Here is a 12823-nt window from a genome sequence, read left to right as displayed (position 1 = left end):
ATGTATCTTTAATAATGAGCTTTATCTTATTACTATTATTACCATTATTACTTTTTACAATATGGGCGACCGCAGCACCGAGCCATGATTTTATAATCGTTTGTAATGTAGTAATAGACGCATGGTACTTTAATTTAATTGACTCGACAAATAAAAAGTCAGGAGCAGGAGGAAAAAATCGTTTTAATGAACAGGAAAGAATAGCCAGCAAAATAACATTAAAAAACTACATTCTGAATGAAACTTGACTTAACCAATAAAGAAATGAAGAAATTTTTTGATTGATTTTTGGAGCAAAAATTGTTTACTCAGTATTGTTACTAATTAATTGGAAACCGTGTTTGAGCAAAAATTTAACAGTCATGAATATTAATGAGGCGTTTCTTTACGATCCATGTCTTGTGTTCAACTCAATCCACCTCCCATGACTTCAAAATTTTACGATTTCTGCACAATTAAATTACAAACAAAATTGCAATACTTCTACACCCGATACATGATTTACTCCTTAACGAACAATTTTCATGTTAAAAGACCATTTTACAACTTTGTGCCAATTGAAAAGCACCTGTTCTGCAAGGATCAGAATCTACAGTATCTCGAACTACATCAAGATGGTAACGATTATGATGATGATGACGATATGAAATATTAAAAAGTATTAAAAGACTTTTGAGCTTCGAGTAGTGGATGATGATGAGGGCCGATAAAAGGTGAACCCAAAAAGCGACGAGGTAGACGTGTAACTAGAGAGGACACACCACGTCCGGGCAAAGACGGCAAAGACGTGTAATTACACAGTGAGCCATCGGACCCGCCTCCCCCGGATCGTGTGCCTCCCGCGTGCGCGCGCCCGCTTCCAGATGATGACCACCACGTGGCAACACAAGAGTGTCGAGGCGCACTTTTTATACAGTTTTTATCGTAATTATAGACATTGAGGTCCCCGGCGTTTTATTACGAAGGTGATCATTTCAGGTGGCAACTTCACTCCCGAAGTACCCTCCGAAGACGACCGTAGGCAATTTATGAATAAGGTGCAAAGTGGTCACGGACTACCAAAAACTACTCCCGGTCTTGGTTGACAAATTCACACCCAGTGGAACAGATTTACTCGCTGGACAGAAGCTATTTTCGTAAAATAAATGAATGAATCTGCATTTGGTTGGTGTTGTTGCTTCGCAATGCTTTATTAAAAAGGATTGGCAACACAGACAAAAAAGCACAACGGTTGGTTTTGTGCGCTTGTACTACGGATGTTTTGTTCGAGTTCTGTGCGGCCTGAAAGCAGTTGCCACCGAGGGGCATATGCACATCAGCCGGGCGCACATTGGTCCCTGGATCACGGTGCGGCGAACCGTGGCGAGGTCGCATTGTGCAGAGAAGCACACACGATGGGTTGTGTTGTGTTGTGTGTGTTGCTGGTTGCTCTTTTCCAAGTCCGAGCTCAGACCCACAACTAGATAGAAGTCACCCAGCGGGAGACTTCTTTATTTTATTCTCTCTTTTTTTTTATTCAGCAGTTAACCAGCAGCCAGCAATACCAAATCAAAACACATGTACGGGCGTTTGTAAAATTGTAGTAAAATCAGTTAAAACCTTCAATTTTGTGAATTTATTGTTTTGTCCAGATTGGCACACCGGAGACAATTCGAATGACACGTTTGGGAAACGCGCAGATAAGCAGCCGAGGCGTAATTACAAGCATTACGCTAAGTAATGACACGTTGCCGGTCGCGGTACGCAATTTGCCATCGCTCTTCACGACCATCTAAGTATTTATGTATTGGTGTGAGTGTTGTACGTATATGTGGTGTCGTGACAACGTTTCGTTTTGTTGATAAATACACACAAGCATCACGATATATCCAAGATACAATGCACGCGGTTTTATTAAATCATTTTCCATTTTCTTGTTATATTTGCGCAGCAATTGCATGAAAAATTATTTATATAATTAACTACGCCATCAGCACACATACAACTATTAATAAGCGGGCATTTATTATATTAGTTCAAGCAGGATGCGTTGTGGATGTTAATAATATAATTTCGTTTTATTTCAAGCGACTTGGTTTCACTTTTGTTCAAGTTTGCTTTTCAGCGAGTGTCGAGCTAGTTTTGAGTTGTGAGTTTTCGGACGCAGGTAATATCCTCTCTTGCACACACAGGTGAGCAGCGAGAATAAAGAATGAAGAATGCGACGCGCGGAGGGAACGCATAGACGTTCTTCTTTTGTCCACGCAAACACACAACACGCCGAACCGAACTGAAGACGCGCAGAATAAACTGGATCGTTGCGTCGTGTTCTTCTTTTTCAGTAGCTGCAACAACAACAACGGCGCAACAGTCGCAGTCGGTTGCATCTTCAATGCGTTTTTTGGAAGTTTTTCGACGAGGTCTTCGTCATTTTTTGTTTTATTTGCAGTCAGACTCGTGACAATGGAAATACGTAACAAAAAACAACCTCCAAAACAGTTTTTGGGCAATTTTCGTAGTAACTTTTTCATTTATTACGGTTTATGTTTTTATGATGGTCACCACGCCACGTCCTCATGACTTTAAAAGTCGTGTATTCATGGCAATATAAATATAAACGTAAACTCGAAGGAATTTGAAGCCAAGCGCGCTACAAAGAATTGCTTCTTGCTGATGGTGAGAGGGTTGAAATCGTTGCCCCCCTGCCGGACACTCACCTGCCGTTCGTGAACGGCGCAATAATTTATAGCGGGGCGCTTGTAAAATAATTTATGTCGGGAGGGCCTGTAAACGAACCACGTGGTGTCCATCGACCAAGCAGCGCCGTGGAACGAGTAACAACATGTAGTAGAAACTCAAGTATATTTACGACCATAACCACTACTAACCAGAATGTTATTTAAATTTTAAGCAGATGAACAACAGACGTGTCAATAAATGCACAAGTTTCGGGTGGAAATTAATATCACAGGAAAGAAAAAAGTTAAGAAATGTTTTTTAGAAGACTATTGTGTGCTATTGTTCAATTCTGACGGTCTACTGAAGAAGCAAGCGTGTCTGGACATTGGCATGCTTGAAAGAGACTGATGCGAAATGTTTAACGTACACAACAAGCTAAAAACTTTAGAAACAATTAAATTTAATTAAATTTTATTCAAAAACATTAACAATATTATTAATTTCAATAAATATAAATTATTTGAAGTAAATTTGTTTTGATTTTTAAATAATTTTTAATTTTTTGCTTTAAAGTGAATTGATTTTAAGAAGGATTGATTCCAAGTTGTGTATGTTTAGCTGTCGGTCGTAATGGCCGTGCCGATCGGCGCTCGTTGGCCATTAATCGCCACCTTTTAATTACCGGGCCAGTAAATTACAGCCCAAGAGCCGCCGCCGCGTGGTTCTCACATGCGCTCAACATACAATGTGGCTTTTCACACGAGTTCCGCCGAACGGTAGCCAACACAACATCCAACTCAACTCCAGAGTTTACGTCCAACTTGAGCAACAAAACAGAAAAAAATATCTACACACACATCCAGAGCTACTGAACGTTTTGCACGGTATTCGTTTCAAGTTCAGTCTCGTCTTCTTGAGCGTTGCGTTTTGCGCTTACATTATTCATTACACGACGCGCGGCGCTGCACGCCGCATAGCGAAAAGTGTTTTTGACGTTTCGCGAAAGACCCGCAGCACCAGCCTGCTGCGAGAAGAGAGAATACTAATAGAAAACATGACGAGACACGACTGCATCGCGAGACGCATCCCAACAAACGAGAATCCAAGCGCTTAACTTGAGTAAGTCGCGTCGCAACTCGAATTCCGCGTAAAGCACGCCGTTTTCTTGGAAACCATCAACGTTCTCTGCACTACCAGGGACTACCAGCATGCATGCAATAAGAACAAGACCCATTGCCGAGCGCGACGCGTATCCATGTTTCTTTCTTTCCACGCGGACCTTTTTTCCAACCAGTTTTGAGTAATTTTAAAAGTATTTCGGTTCCACGTTTTGGGTTACTTTTTGGGCCATGCGCTCACGCCGTTCATCGTGCAAGTTTAATGCCGAACAGTGGTCGGAATTGTCTGTGCTGTTGAATGGCTTCGGCGTCGCCCTTAAAATATTCAAGCACATCCGCACGTAATGCACACACTACAAAACAGAATAAAATATTTCAATGCGCTGCCCTGTTCCTGCTCCTCTTTATATTCAAATGAACACCGAGCAGAAAGCAAAACGAAGATTCAAAGATCTTTTCATGGCCCTGAAAGAATGTGGATCGACAAGTGCCCACTCTCAGATCAGGCTTCTAAATGGAGTGAAAATGAATGATAATGAGCCCTTTGATCACCACAACGTAACCAATCAAATCGTTTGGAATTTATTTTGACGAAATTAATAAGCTAAACTAAACGCAATTTGTAAAATATGTGTTAAATGTTATTTTACGAAAATTACACATGGTACCACCTCCTTGGTCTTCAACACTGGTCACTTTGAGTTTAGAACGTTTAATGGATAATATCTATATTTATGTTTGGTAAATTACTATGTTATTTCCAGCAAGACGGTTCACATATATCAACGCCAAGAAACATCACACCAGATGGACAAATTTAGAAAAAGAGAAGAAAACGTATTGAAACATACTGTATGAAAATGGAACAAATCTTTAGGGCACACAGGTAGACGCATTGGAAACTAGAAATGTTTTTGGTTCTCTAAGGAAAGAGACTCGAAAACCGAAACCCCAAAACTCAACCATGAATGTGTTGTGTGCGTGTGTTGCGCGCGAAGCGTGCTGGCAATAAAAAAGGCCCCACGGTCGTTTCGTATTTCACCATCCCAAAACCGAACAACCGGCAAACCGTATCAAGCGATCCAAATTTCAAACAAGAAAAAATCGTCTACATGTCTACAAAGGCAACCCATTGGTACAGGGTACCTTGGGTACCCTAAGGCCGTTAGCTTCATCTTTTGATGCTCAACGAAATGAAATCGAATCAAAAACAGAACATTTTTGGGTTTGCGTGTTTTTCGAAAACATTTCAACCCGAGATATTTTTATAAAAGAATGATGCATCACTTTGGACGGCAATAAATCATACCAACAACCCCTAAGGACTGATTGTTTGAAACAATACAATCTCCAAGTGATAATTAAAAGCGCCATTAAAATACCACCAAGCTAACAAGTAACACCAGGTCCATCAAGCTAACGGCTTTGAAATTTTCTGTTTTTTTTTCTTTTTCATATAGGAGCGCTTAGGAATGTATTGAAGGTACCCTCCTTGAAAATGTTACCTTCCAAGTACGTAAAGTTAATAAAAGTCGCATTGCTGGTCAAAGGATTAGTTTATTATGACTTTAGGGCTAAGCTAGCGAAAAAGGCCAACGCACAAAGTCAGTTGTTGCAGGGCTTTTGTTGCTCATTTTGCATTTTACACACCTTATGACTGCCAATAAAAGCGCAATGCATATTGGGAAAGTGTGCAGCGTGCGAGTCAGATAAGTGCACCCAATGGTGGTGGCCGTAAAAGGTGGTTAACGGACGCCCCGCCGAGGGATTTTGCGCTGGATGCGCATTTCGTGGACGCTGCTGCTCCGCGGGACGCCACCACGTCTCACCATGACTTTTTCTCGGTAGGGATTTAACTGACGTTCACGTCATACACGCATACATGTTCAATACGTACCCAGGCATCATGTTTTTATAATTTTTAATTTAAACCAAACCTCAGAATGGAAAAACTCGTACATAAAAAATATAGGGAAGGCGAAAGGTCGTAAAGTCGTAAAAGTGTGACAAAATGATACAAAGGAATGTTTGTAATGAAATGTGCGCGCAGGCATTTTGTTAAGTTTTAGTTAATTTCTAGACGCTGTCACAGTGGTCGGACATAAAAATGCCTGTTTTCGGGTGGTTTTAGGTGGTTTTTACGCGTTTTTAAGTTCCGCCGCCTGTCGTTTTCCGATTTTAGTGCATTTTTATCAAAGTCGTAAACCGCGGCCTGAAACATCAGCCATGTTCATCGCGTTTTACTGGTTTTCACTCACTTTTACCGCAGTTGAAAGCTCGTTTTGTTCAAAAACTGATAGCTGAACGACTTGAAAACGATGTGCAAACATTGCACTACAAGTAGGAGAGTCAGTATTATTGTTCAGAGAGAAATAAGAATTCAGCTCTGATTGCTCGCAGCTCGCCACGAAGTCACAACGCAGAGTCATAAATTCACTGCAACAAGTAAATTACTACTTTTATGGGGAATATTACGAAAGGCTAATATTACGAACAGCGCGCACCTCTTGGGCCGTTCTGCCATGCCGATATTATATCTCTCCCAGCGACGACCAAGAAAAGAAATATGCGAGGCGCGCGCGCGCGCTCGTCGATGGCGCGATTGCGAGGCCGACATTTTTGCACATGGCGCACATAAACAACGCCAATGCGATTGGAAACTTAAATTAAGTCACAACTCGCGCGCACTGGTGCTCTGTGGTTTTGCGCGCGAGTAAATCACAATATGACCAGCGACCAGATCTGGATCTGTGGCTACTCAGAATTTATGAAGGAAGAACATTTCTTATCGCCAACTTCACAAGAAGTATAATTGGTCGAGCGGCGTAAAAAAAATCAAAAACAGTTGGAAATGTATAAAAATCGAAAGTGATCGTTCATCGGTTGATTGCGCAATGCGGTTGGTGACTTAAGCACTTGATTAACGAGTTTCTTTTAAATCTTCTTGTCTCGCCGCGTGTCTCGAATCGCAGCTCGGATCTTGTTTGGTGTCTTGTCATGCCTACATTTGTAGATTTTTCTATACATTTACACACATGAATTACATTTTTAAAGCAAGAAAAAAACATGTTTGCAGTGACTTGAGTAAAATATATATTTATTTAGAATATATCTAATTTTAAAACTTTTGACTTTTAGGGCATTTCTAGGTATCTTTCAAAATTGTGTTTTGAAAGTTTTGCTTTTAGTTTCGTTTCCCTTGGATTTCTAGAGTTTAAATTCTGAGAATTCGTTTGCTACATTTTTGTACATCTGCGCTAAGCCTAAGTAAAAGGTCTATTTTAGGGGTGTTTAGAGGCGTGCGCCCTAAAATACCGTTACCGTTAAAATCGAAAACTTCAACCCAAAAAAACCTCAAACGAAAAACTTTCAACTTCTTAGAAAGCAAAAAATCAGAAATTTGTCCCTGTTTGATTTATGTCGACTTTACGGTCATAAATCCCTCATAAACGAGTGTACTATTATCATTCGGGATGTTTTGCGATTGATTAAATCCGGTTACAGTGTTTACCCGCAAAAATAACAAACGCACGCGGGCGCATCAACCGCAATGAATACATTTACACCACACCATCGATGAGAGTGATACCCTCATCATCTAGTCCTCACCTCCAGCGGGCACAGCACGTCCATCAAAACTCTCATCCGATTTATTTGCATTTATTCACATCAACACACACTGTATGCACGTCAGTGCGTGTTGGTGTTGATTGTGGATTGCGGATTGGTTGATCCGGGACAGCTGGCGGCAGCCAAAAACTCTCAAACCATCTTCGGCAACCACCCCTAGTAAAATAAGGGTTGTTTTTACCCTCGACGTGTAAATTCACTTAAATTTACTTATGCGTCGATTATGATTCGTTTAAACTCGACGCATAGCGCTTGCTCGAAAATAGAACTAAGGGTTGGCGGCGGTGCTGCACCCCTGGGCACACACACACCACCTATCTGCGACGAAACGAGGTAATGTATAAAATGCATAAAATACAAACATGTACACCGTATTCATGCGCTGCCTTCAGCCCCACTATTCGCTCATTCGCATTCATATCACACAAGCGAAGGACATGTGCCTCTGATTTAACGGGGTTGACACGTATTTTGCATACGCGGCCGACATACATCCATCCCCATTCGGCGGCATCCCCAGCCGCAGCCGAAACACGGAATTCATTCACTCGGGAATCGCAAATGAGTAATTATAAAGTCAAAACGTACTCGGGGGGTAAGCGCAACCCTTTCGCTGTTGCTGCTGCCGCCGTCGTTCCGCAAGTCGAATATAATAAGAGGAAATCGCCCTTTATTCCGACCATTATCCCATCCGGCATCTTCCTATTCGGACGCGCCAAGCGGACCTAACGTGGAGACAGCGCCGCAACAAACGCAAACAGCAAAGGGGTGAAATCATTCGTCGTGTTGAATGCACCTAACGGAAGGGATGATTCGATAATAACTTATTGCGGAAACACGACGAGCCTACAAGGAAGCAAAACCCCACGACTTACAATTACAACCAGAAACAAAATGGCCGAGAAGATAACATCGTTCATTCATTCATTAAAACAAGCAAGAAAAATATTTTCGAAATCAATTTGAGTAATGTATACGTATACTCTGATTGTTTTCCTAACCTGAAACGACAAATGGTGTTTATTTTCGTAGGAAAACTGCTTCTGTCGAGACCAGCAGCACACGAAAGCATAATATTTTCCTAAGCCTGTTGACAACTTGTCAAACCTTTCAACTTCTTCTCGCTTCTCAACCTAACCTCAAAAATACTCAATGTCAATGAAACTAGACCAGACTAAATGTTGAGGAAAATATGAAAACCCATCGTAATTGTTTTATGACGAGAAAGCCCACACAGCAGGTTGTTAATTCATAAAAAGATTATAACAGGTGACTGCTCGGCAAACATCAACATTACCCATTACTCATATATATGCATACAGCTTCTGCATCAACAGTGAGCGCTGATAACACGTGAACAAAGAATCTTCTACCGTTTTTACGCTTTTTTTCTGAGACTTTGCACACTTCTGTTTTAAGTCAAACCATGTCGAATATGTTGAAATAATAGTAGCTCATGCGCAATAAAATTTTTATAACGGCAATTTGTATTTTTATTTTAGTTTGAGAGAGCCGAGTTTGCGCCAAGTGTACTTTGTGAATAATACGCTGCATACACACATTTCGACCGGCCGTAAAATAAAAAAAAATACGCGCTCGATGTGCACACACTCGGCGGCAAAGTAAACGCGTGTAAATACGGTTGTTTGTTCATTAAAAATGCATGAGGGCTTAATTGTAACTAATGTAACTAATTTTTAATTACAAACCGAACGCCTTAACTCAAGTACGTCTCAAATTAATTTACAGATATTTTTTTATAGGTTTACAAAAGTAATCTATAAGCATCTGAAATTTTTTGGTTATACTTTCATAATTTTTTGTTTCTTACGTCACAATCGCTCATTAGAATACAAAGCGTTGTTCATTTCTGTTATTTTAATTGTTCCCTAAGTAATACCTTCTTACAACTATCAAACCTATGTTTAACGATTTCTTTCTGACTTTTTACAATTCCGGGTATTCATACTTTAGTAGTACATACGTATGCGATGATTTCTTTGGGATTTTTTATGCGCGGCGCAAGTGAGTCGCACTTCAAGACACTCTTGAAAATTGAATAATTTATTAACGCCTCAACGATTTTTATTGCCGCGCTTATGGCCATCTCGCGGGCCATTAATGTTTAATAAACTAGATAAGTTTTTAATTTTTAATGGCGCTCGATTTATATTACCCGTCGAAGCTCACGTTTTATGCCAAGTACACAAAAACAACATTCACAGAATACATCTATGCAAGTTCTTCATGAACACATTGTATGTATTATATTTATATACACTGTGTACCTAGTAGAGTACACGCAGTTGATGTATAAGAGATTTACACGAAAACATGTGTTTTACGCGCCGTTATCATCTCACGCCGCTGATAACACTAATCACACACACGCACACAGTCGTGTCTTGTGCGTTCAGGTCTCAAACGGTGAGCAAACATTCCAAGTTGACTAACTTGTAGCAGCAGTTGTATTTTTTGGTTAGTTTTGAATGTTTATTGTTGTGATAAGTGATAACACACGCGATGTGTATGTGCATGTATTTAAACAAATCCGATTTGAAAACCGTTTGTTTGCGCATCGCATATAGCTATCGATTAACTGATTTTATCACTCGGAAAAAAATAAAACGAAACGCCAGTACTTGAAATCAACGATTTATAGAAATGCGTCAACACACTGTGTGTGATGTGGAGTGCGTGGGACATGTGCGGAGAAGTTTTGTATTATTCGTACGTCAGGCCGATGTGTGCATATGTCATGTAAGCACTCGTTGAAGGAAATCAATATTTATCGAGTTTTGTAATCGGAAAACGCTTCAAAATTGTTATTTAATGACACACTGTATGTGATGGTTAATCCAGTCACGTTTCGAAGCAGTTTTAACCTCAATGGCTATTAGATTAAGTGTTTTTTGAGTTTTGTGACTTACTTGTTTAGAGAAAACGGCAATGTCTTCGTTGAACGACTCCGAGGAGCAAACGTCACCGCCAGCCACGCCTGGTTCTCGTGGCGTGCACGTCGCCAGCTCACATTTCTCGAATATCAGTGCTAGGAGTGGAAACAGTGGATGCCTAAAAAAGAAAATTACATTAGCATACAATATTAAAAACAAACAAATTATTTATTCTAATTTTTTAGAAAAAATGTGTTCGATTCAAATGATTATAACAGCGATGAAGTTTTGAGTAGAAAATCGATTTGCGGTCGCTGTTCTCCGAGTGCGTGATTTACGAGCGCGAATAAATGTCACTAAACGGCCGTTCTCGGGCGTAATACGGGTCCGTAATCGGCGCCATAAACATTTTCGGCAATTGTAATGATTGTAATTACTAATTACTCGGCGCACACGCTCTTTATCTACATATTTCCAGAGACACATGGACGCCACATGTGTGTTACATGTAAACAAACAAAGGCGATTTAAACTATAGCCTATAAGAAAGTGCTTTACAAAGCAAAGAAGAAGAATGTTGTGAGTTTGTCCCCGAGTGTCCAAGTGTCCGTTAATGGCCGGACGATCGCGACCTATCGACCCGCGAATTACATCCATAGCACGCCATAAATAAATCCAATCGACGCGCGTCGCATGATTATTTTCCATGTGCTGCTCGCCAGCTACAAATAAACAGCAAAAAACGCTCCGCAGTCCAAATATAAAAACACAAAAAACATGCGCGCTGGGGGAAACAAAGCGTCGATCCAATTGTAATCATCATCATTTACATGCCAGCGCAATAATGACAGGACGACGACGGAATCGACGCAAAACGAGCTGGAAATAAATCAACGACGACGCTAAGACAACGGCGTGTTGGCTTCGAAATGATGATCGTTAGAAAAACGCCCGCATGACGATTTGCCTGATTACCCCCGGAAAACAAAACTTATTGATTACGAAAATGTTCGAAATGCAACAATAATTCTCATTATCTCTCTATGAGCATTCGAGACAATGTTTAACATTGAATTCGTTCATTCATTCAATTCATTTTATTCATTTAATAATTTTAATGAATAAGCCTCGTGCGTTGTGGTTTTTTTTGCACATGCTCCAGTTATCTCTCATTACTCTATAGAATAGTATATTAAGTTGTGTGCGATGGCATTATGCGCGTTATAAGCACGTTTATTGATTACGCTTATTGAGACGCGCGTAAGCAGGAAAAACAAGAGCGCGCGAGCGCACAAAATGAAAAATACTCGACGACGAAGTAAATTATAATGAACGTAATGTGCAATCAACGAGTGACAGCCAATGAGATATGCGCTCGTTTCGTCGCTGCGTTGTTTATTGCTTATTATGCTTCATTATTGCAGCGAGTGTAATTTATATATGGAAAAATGTTTTCACCGAGCAAAAAAAATCAGTCAAATTATGCCTTATTTATTACGTTCCTGTTTCTTTTTTTTTATTATATACATTACAGAAATTAGAGACAATTAAACGTCTTCATAAAATTATTTTCAAATTAAATGTTTAATACTTAATTTGACCATTAAGGAGTTTTCTAAAAAGTTGATTCTTAGTTTAATCTGGTAGACAATTTAATTATTTATAATTTACAAGTTAAATTTTTATAATAACTTCAAAACTACCCTCAGAATATTTAAAATACAAAGTGAAAATAATTCCATTTTTTTTTGTTAAGGAGCAATTTATAAATTTGATGTTTAACATAAAATAAAATATGTTTAAATGTATTAAACAACAAAATTCTTTCACTATGCACCTTCAGAATTTAATTATCTACCACCCCACGTTTAAATAATTAAAATACCTTCAAAACTACCCCCGGAATCTTTAAAAAACCAATTTAAAAATATTTTTCTGTTCTACAGAACAAAAAAATGTATTAACACGGTCGAATGTGATTTCCTCATTGTGTTCGCCTTGCAAGATATTAAATTACTCATTGTCCATTGGTTTGAGTATTGTCCTTTGGCGTTTTTGTGCTGCGCGCGTTGGTGGTTTTGTCTTCGTGACCCTTTTTCCGCCCCTTTCGCCACTCCTCGAAAACTACCGCGCGTACTAGTGTTTTCATCGCCGGTCGCTTATTGTATTGTCGTAATCATTGTCTTACTTAATCCCTTTCCTCTCGGCGCGAGCTTTCTCCCTCGCGTCGTGCAAAGGGTAGGTAATTGCGGGCGGAATAAATGAATGAAAAAGCAAACAATTCGCCCACAATTAAATGCAAGGTATATACGCAATGTAAAAACAATTAAAACGCCGCACGATTTGCACTTTATTCTCATTACAGCTGCTTCTTCCTCTTTGCCTTTCTCCTTCGTCTTTATATTCCACAAGAACAACAACTAGGTACTAGTGGAGAGAAGTTAAGGGTTGTTTTCATGAGTATTCAACTTCGTTGGAATTCATTTCAATTATAATCAATTCTCAAAAAAAAAACAACAAAAT

General features: G+C 39.7%; 1 protein-coding gene across 3 annotated transcripts in view; it reads right to left on the bottom strand.

Moving 5' to 3' along the window:
* Positions 1–12823, bottom strand: part of hth (Meis homeobox homothorax) — a 69506-nt gene that overhangs the window by 46067 nt on the left and 10616 nt on the right. For all 3 annotated transcript variants that reach the window (XM_065311450.1, XM_065311448.1, XM_065311449.1), the window contains exon 3: positions 10337–10478. In XM_065311450.1, coding sequence (XP_065167522.1) covers positions 10337–10478 — 142 coding nt within the window. The remainder of the gene's footprint in view (positions 1–10336; positions 10479–12823) is intronic.

Source organism: Atheta coriaria, unplaced genomic scaffold, assembly GCF_025399875.1.
Source record: "Atheta coriaria isolate IRGN ID8LTWV9N9 unplaced genomic scaffold, Caltech_Dcor_3.1 hic_scaffold_9_pilon, whole genome shotgun sequence".
NCBI classification, from domain to species: domain Eukaryota; kingdom Metazoa; phylum Arthropoda; class Insecta; order Coleoptera; family Staphylinidae; genus Dalotia; species Dalotia coriaria.
This window is presented reverse-complemented; position numbering and strand designations above follow the sequence as displayed.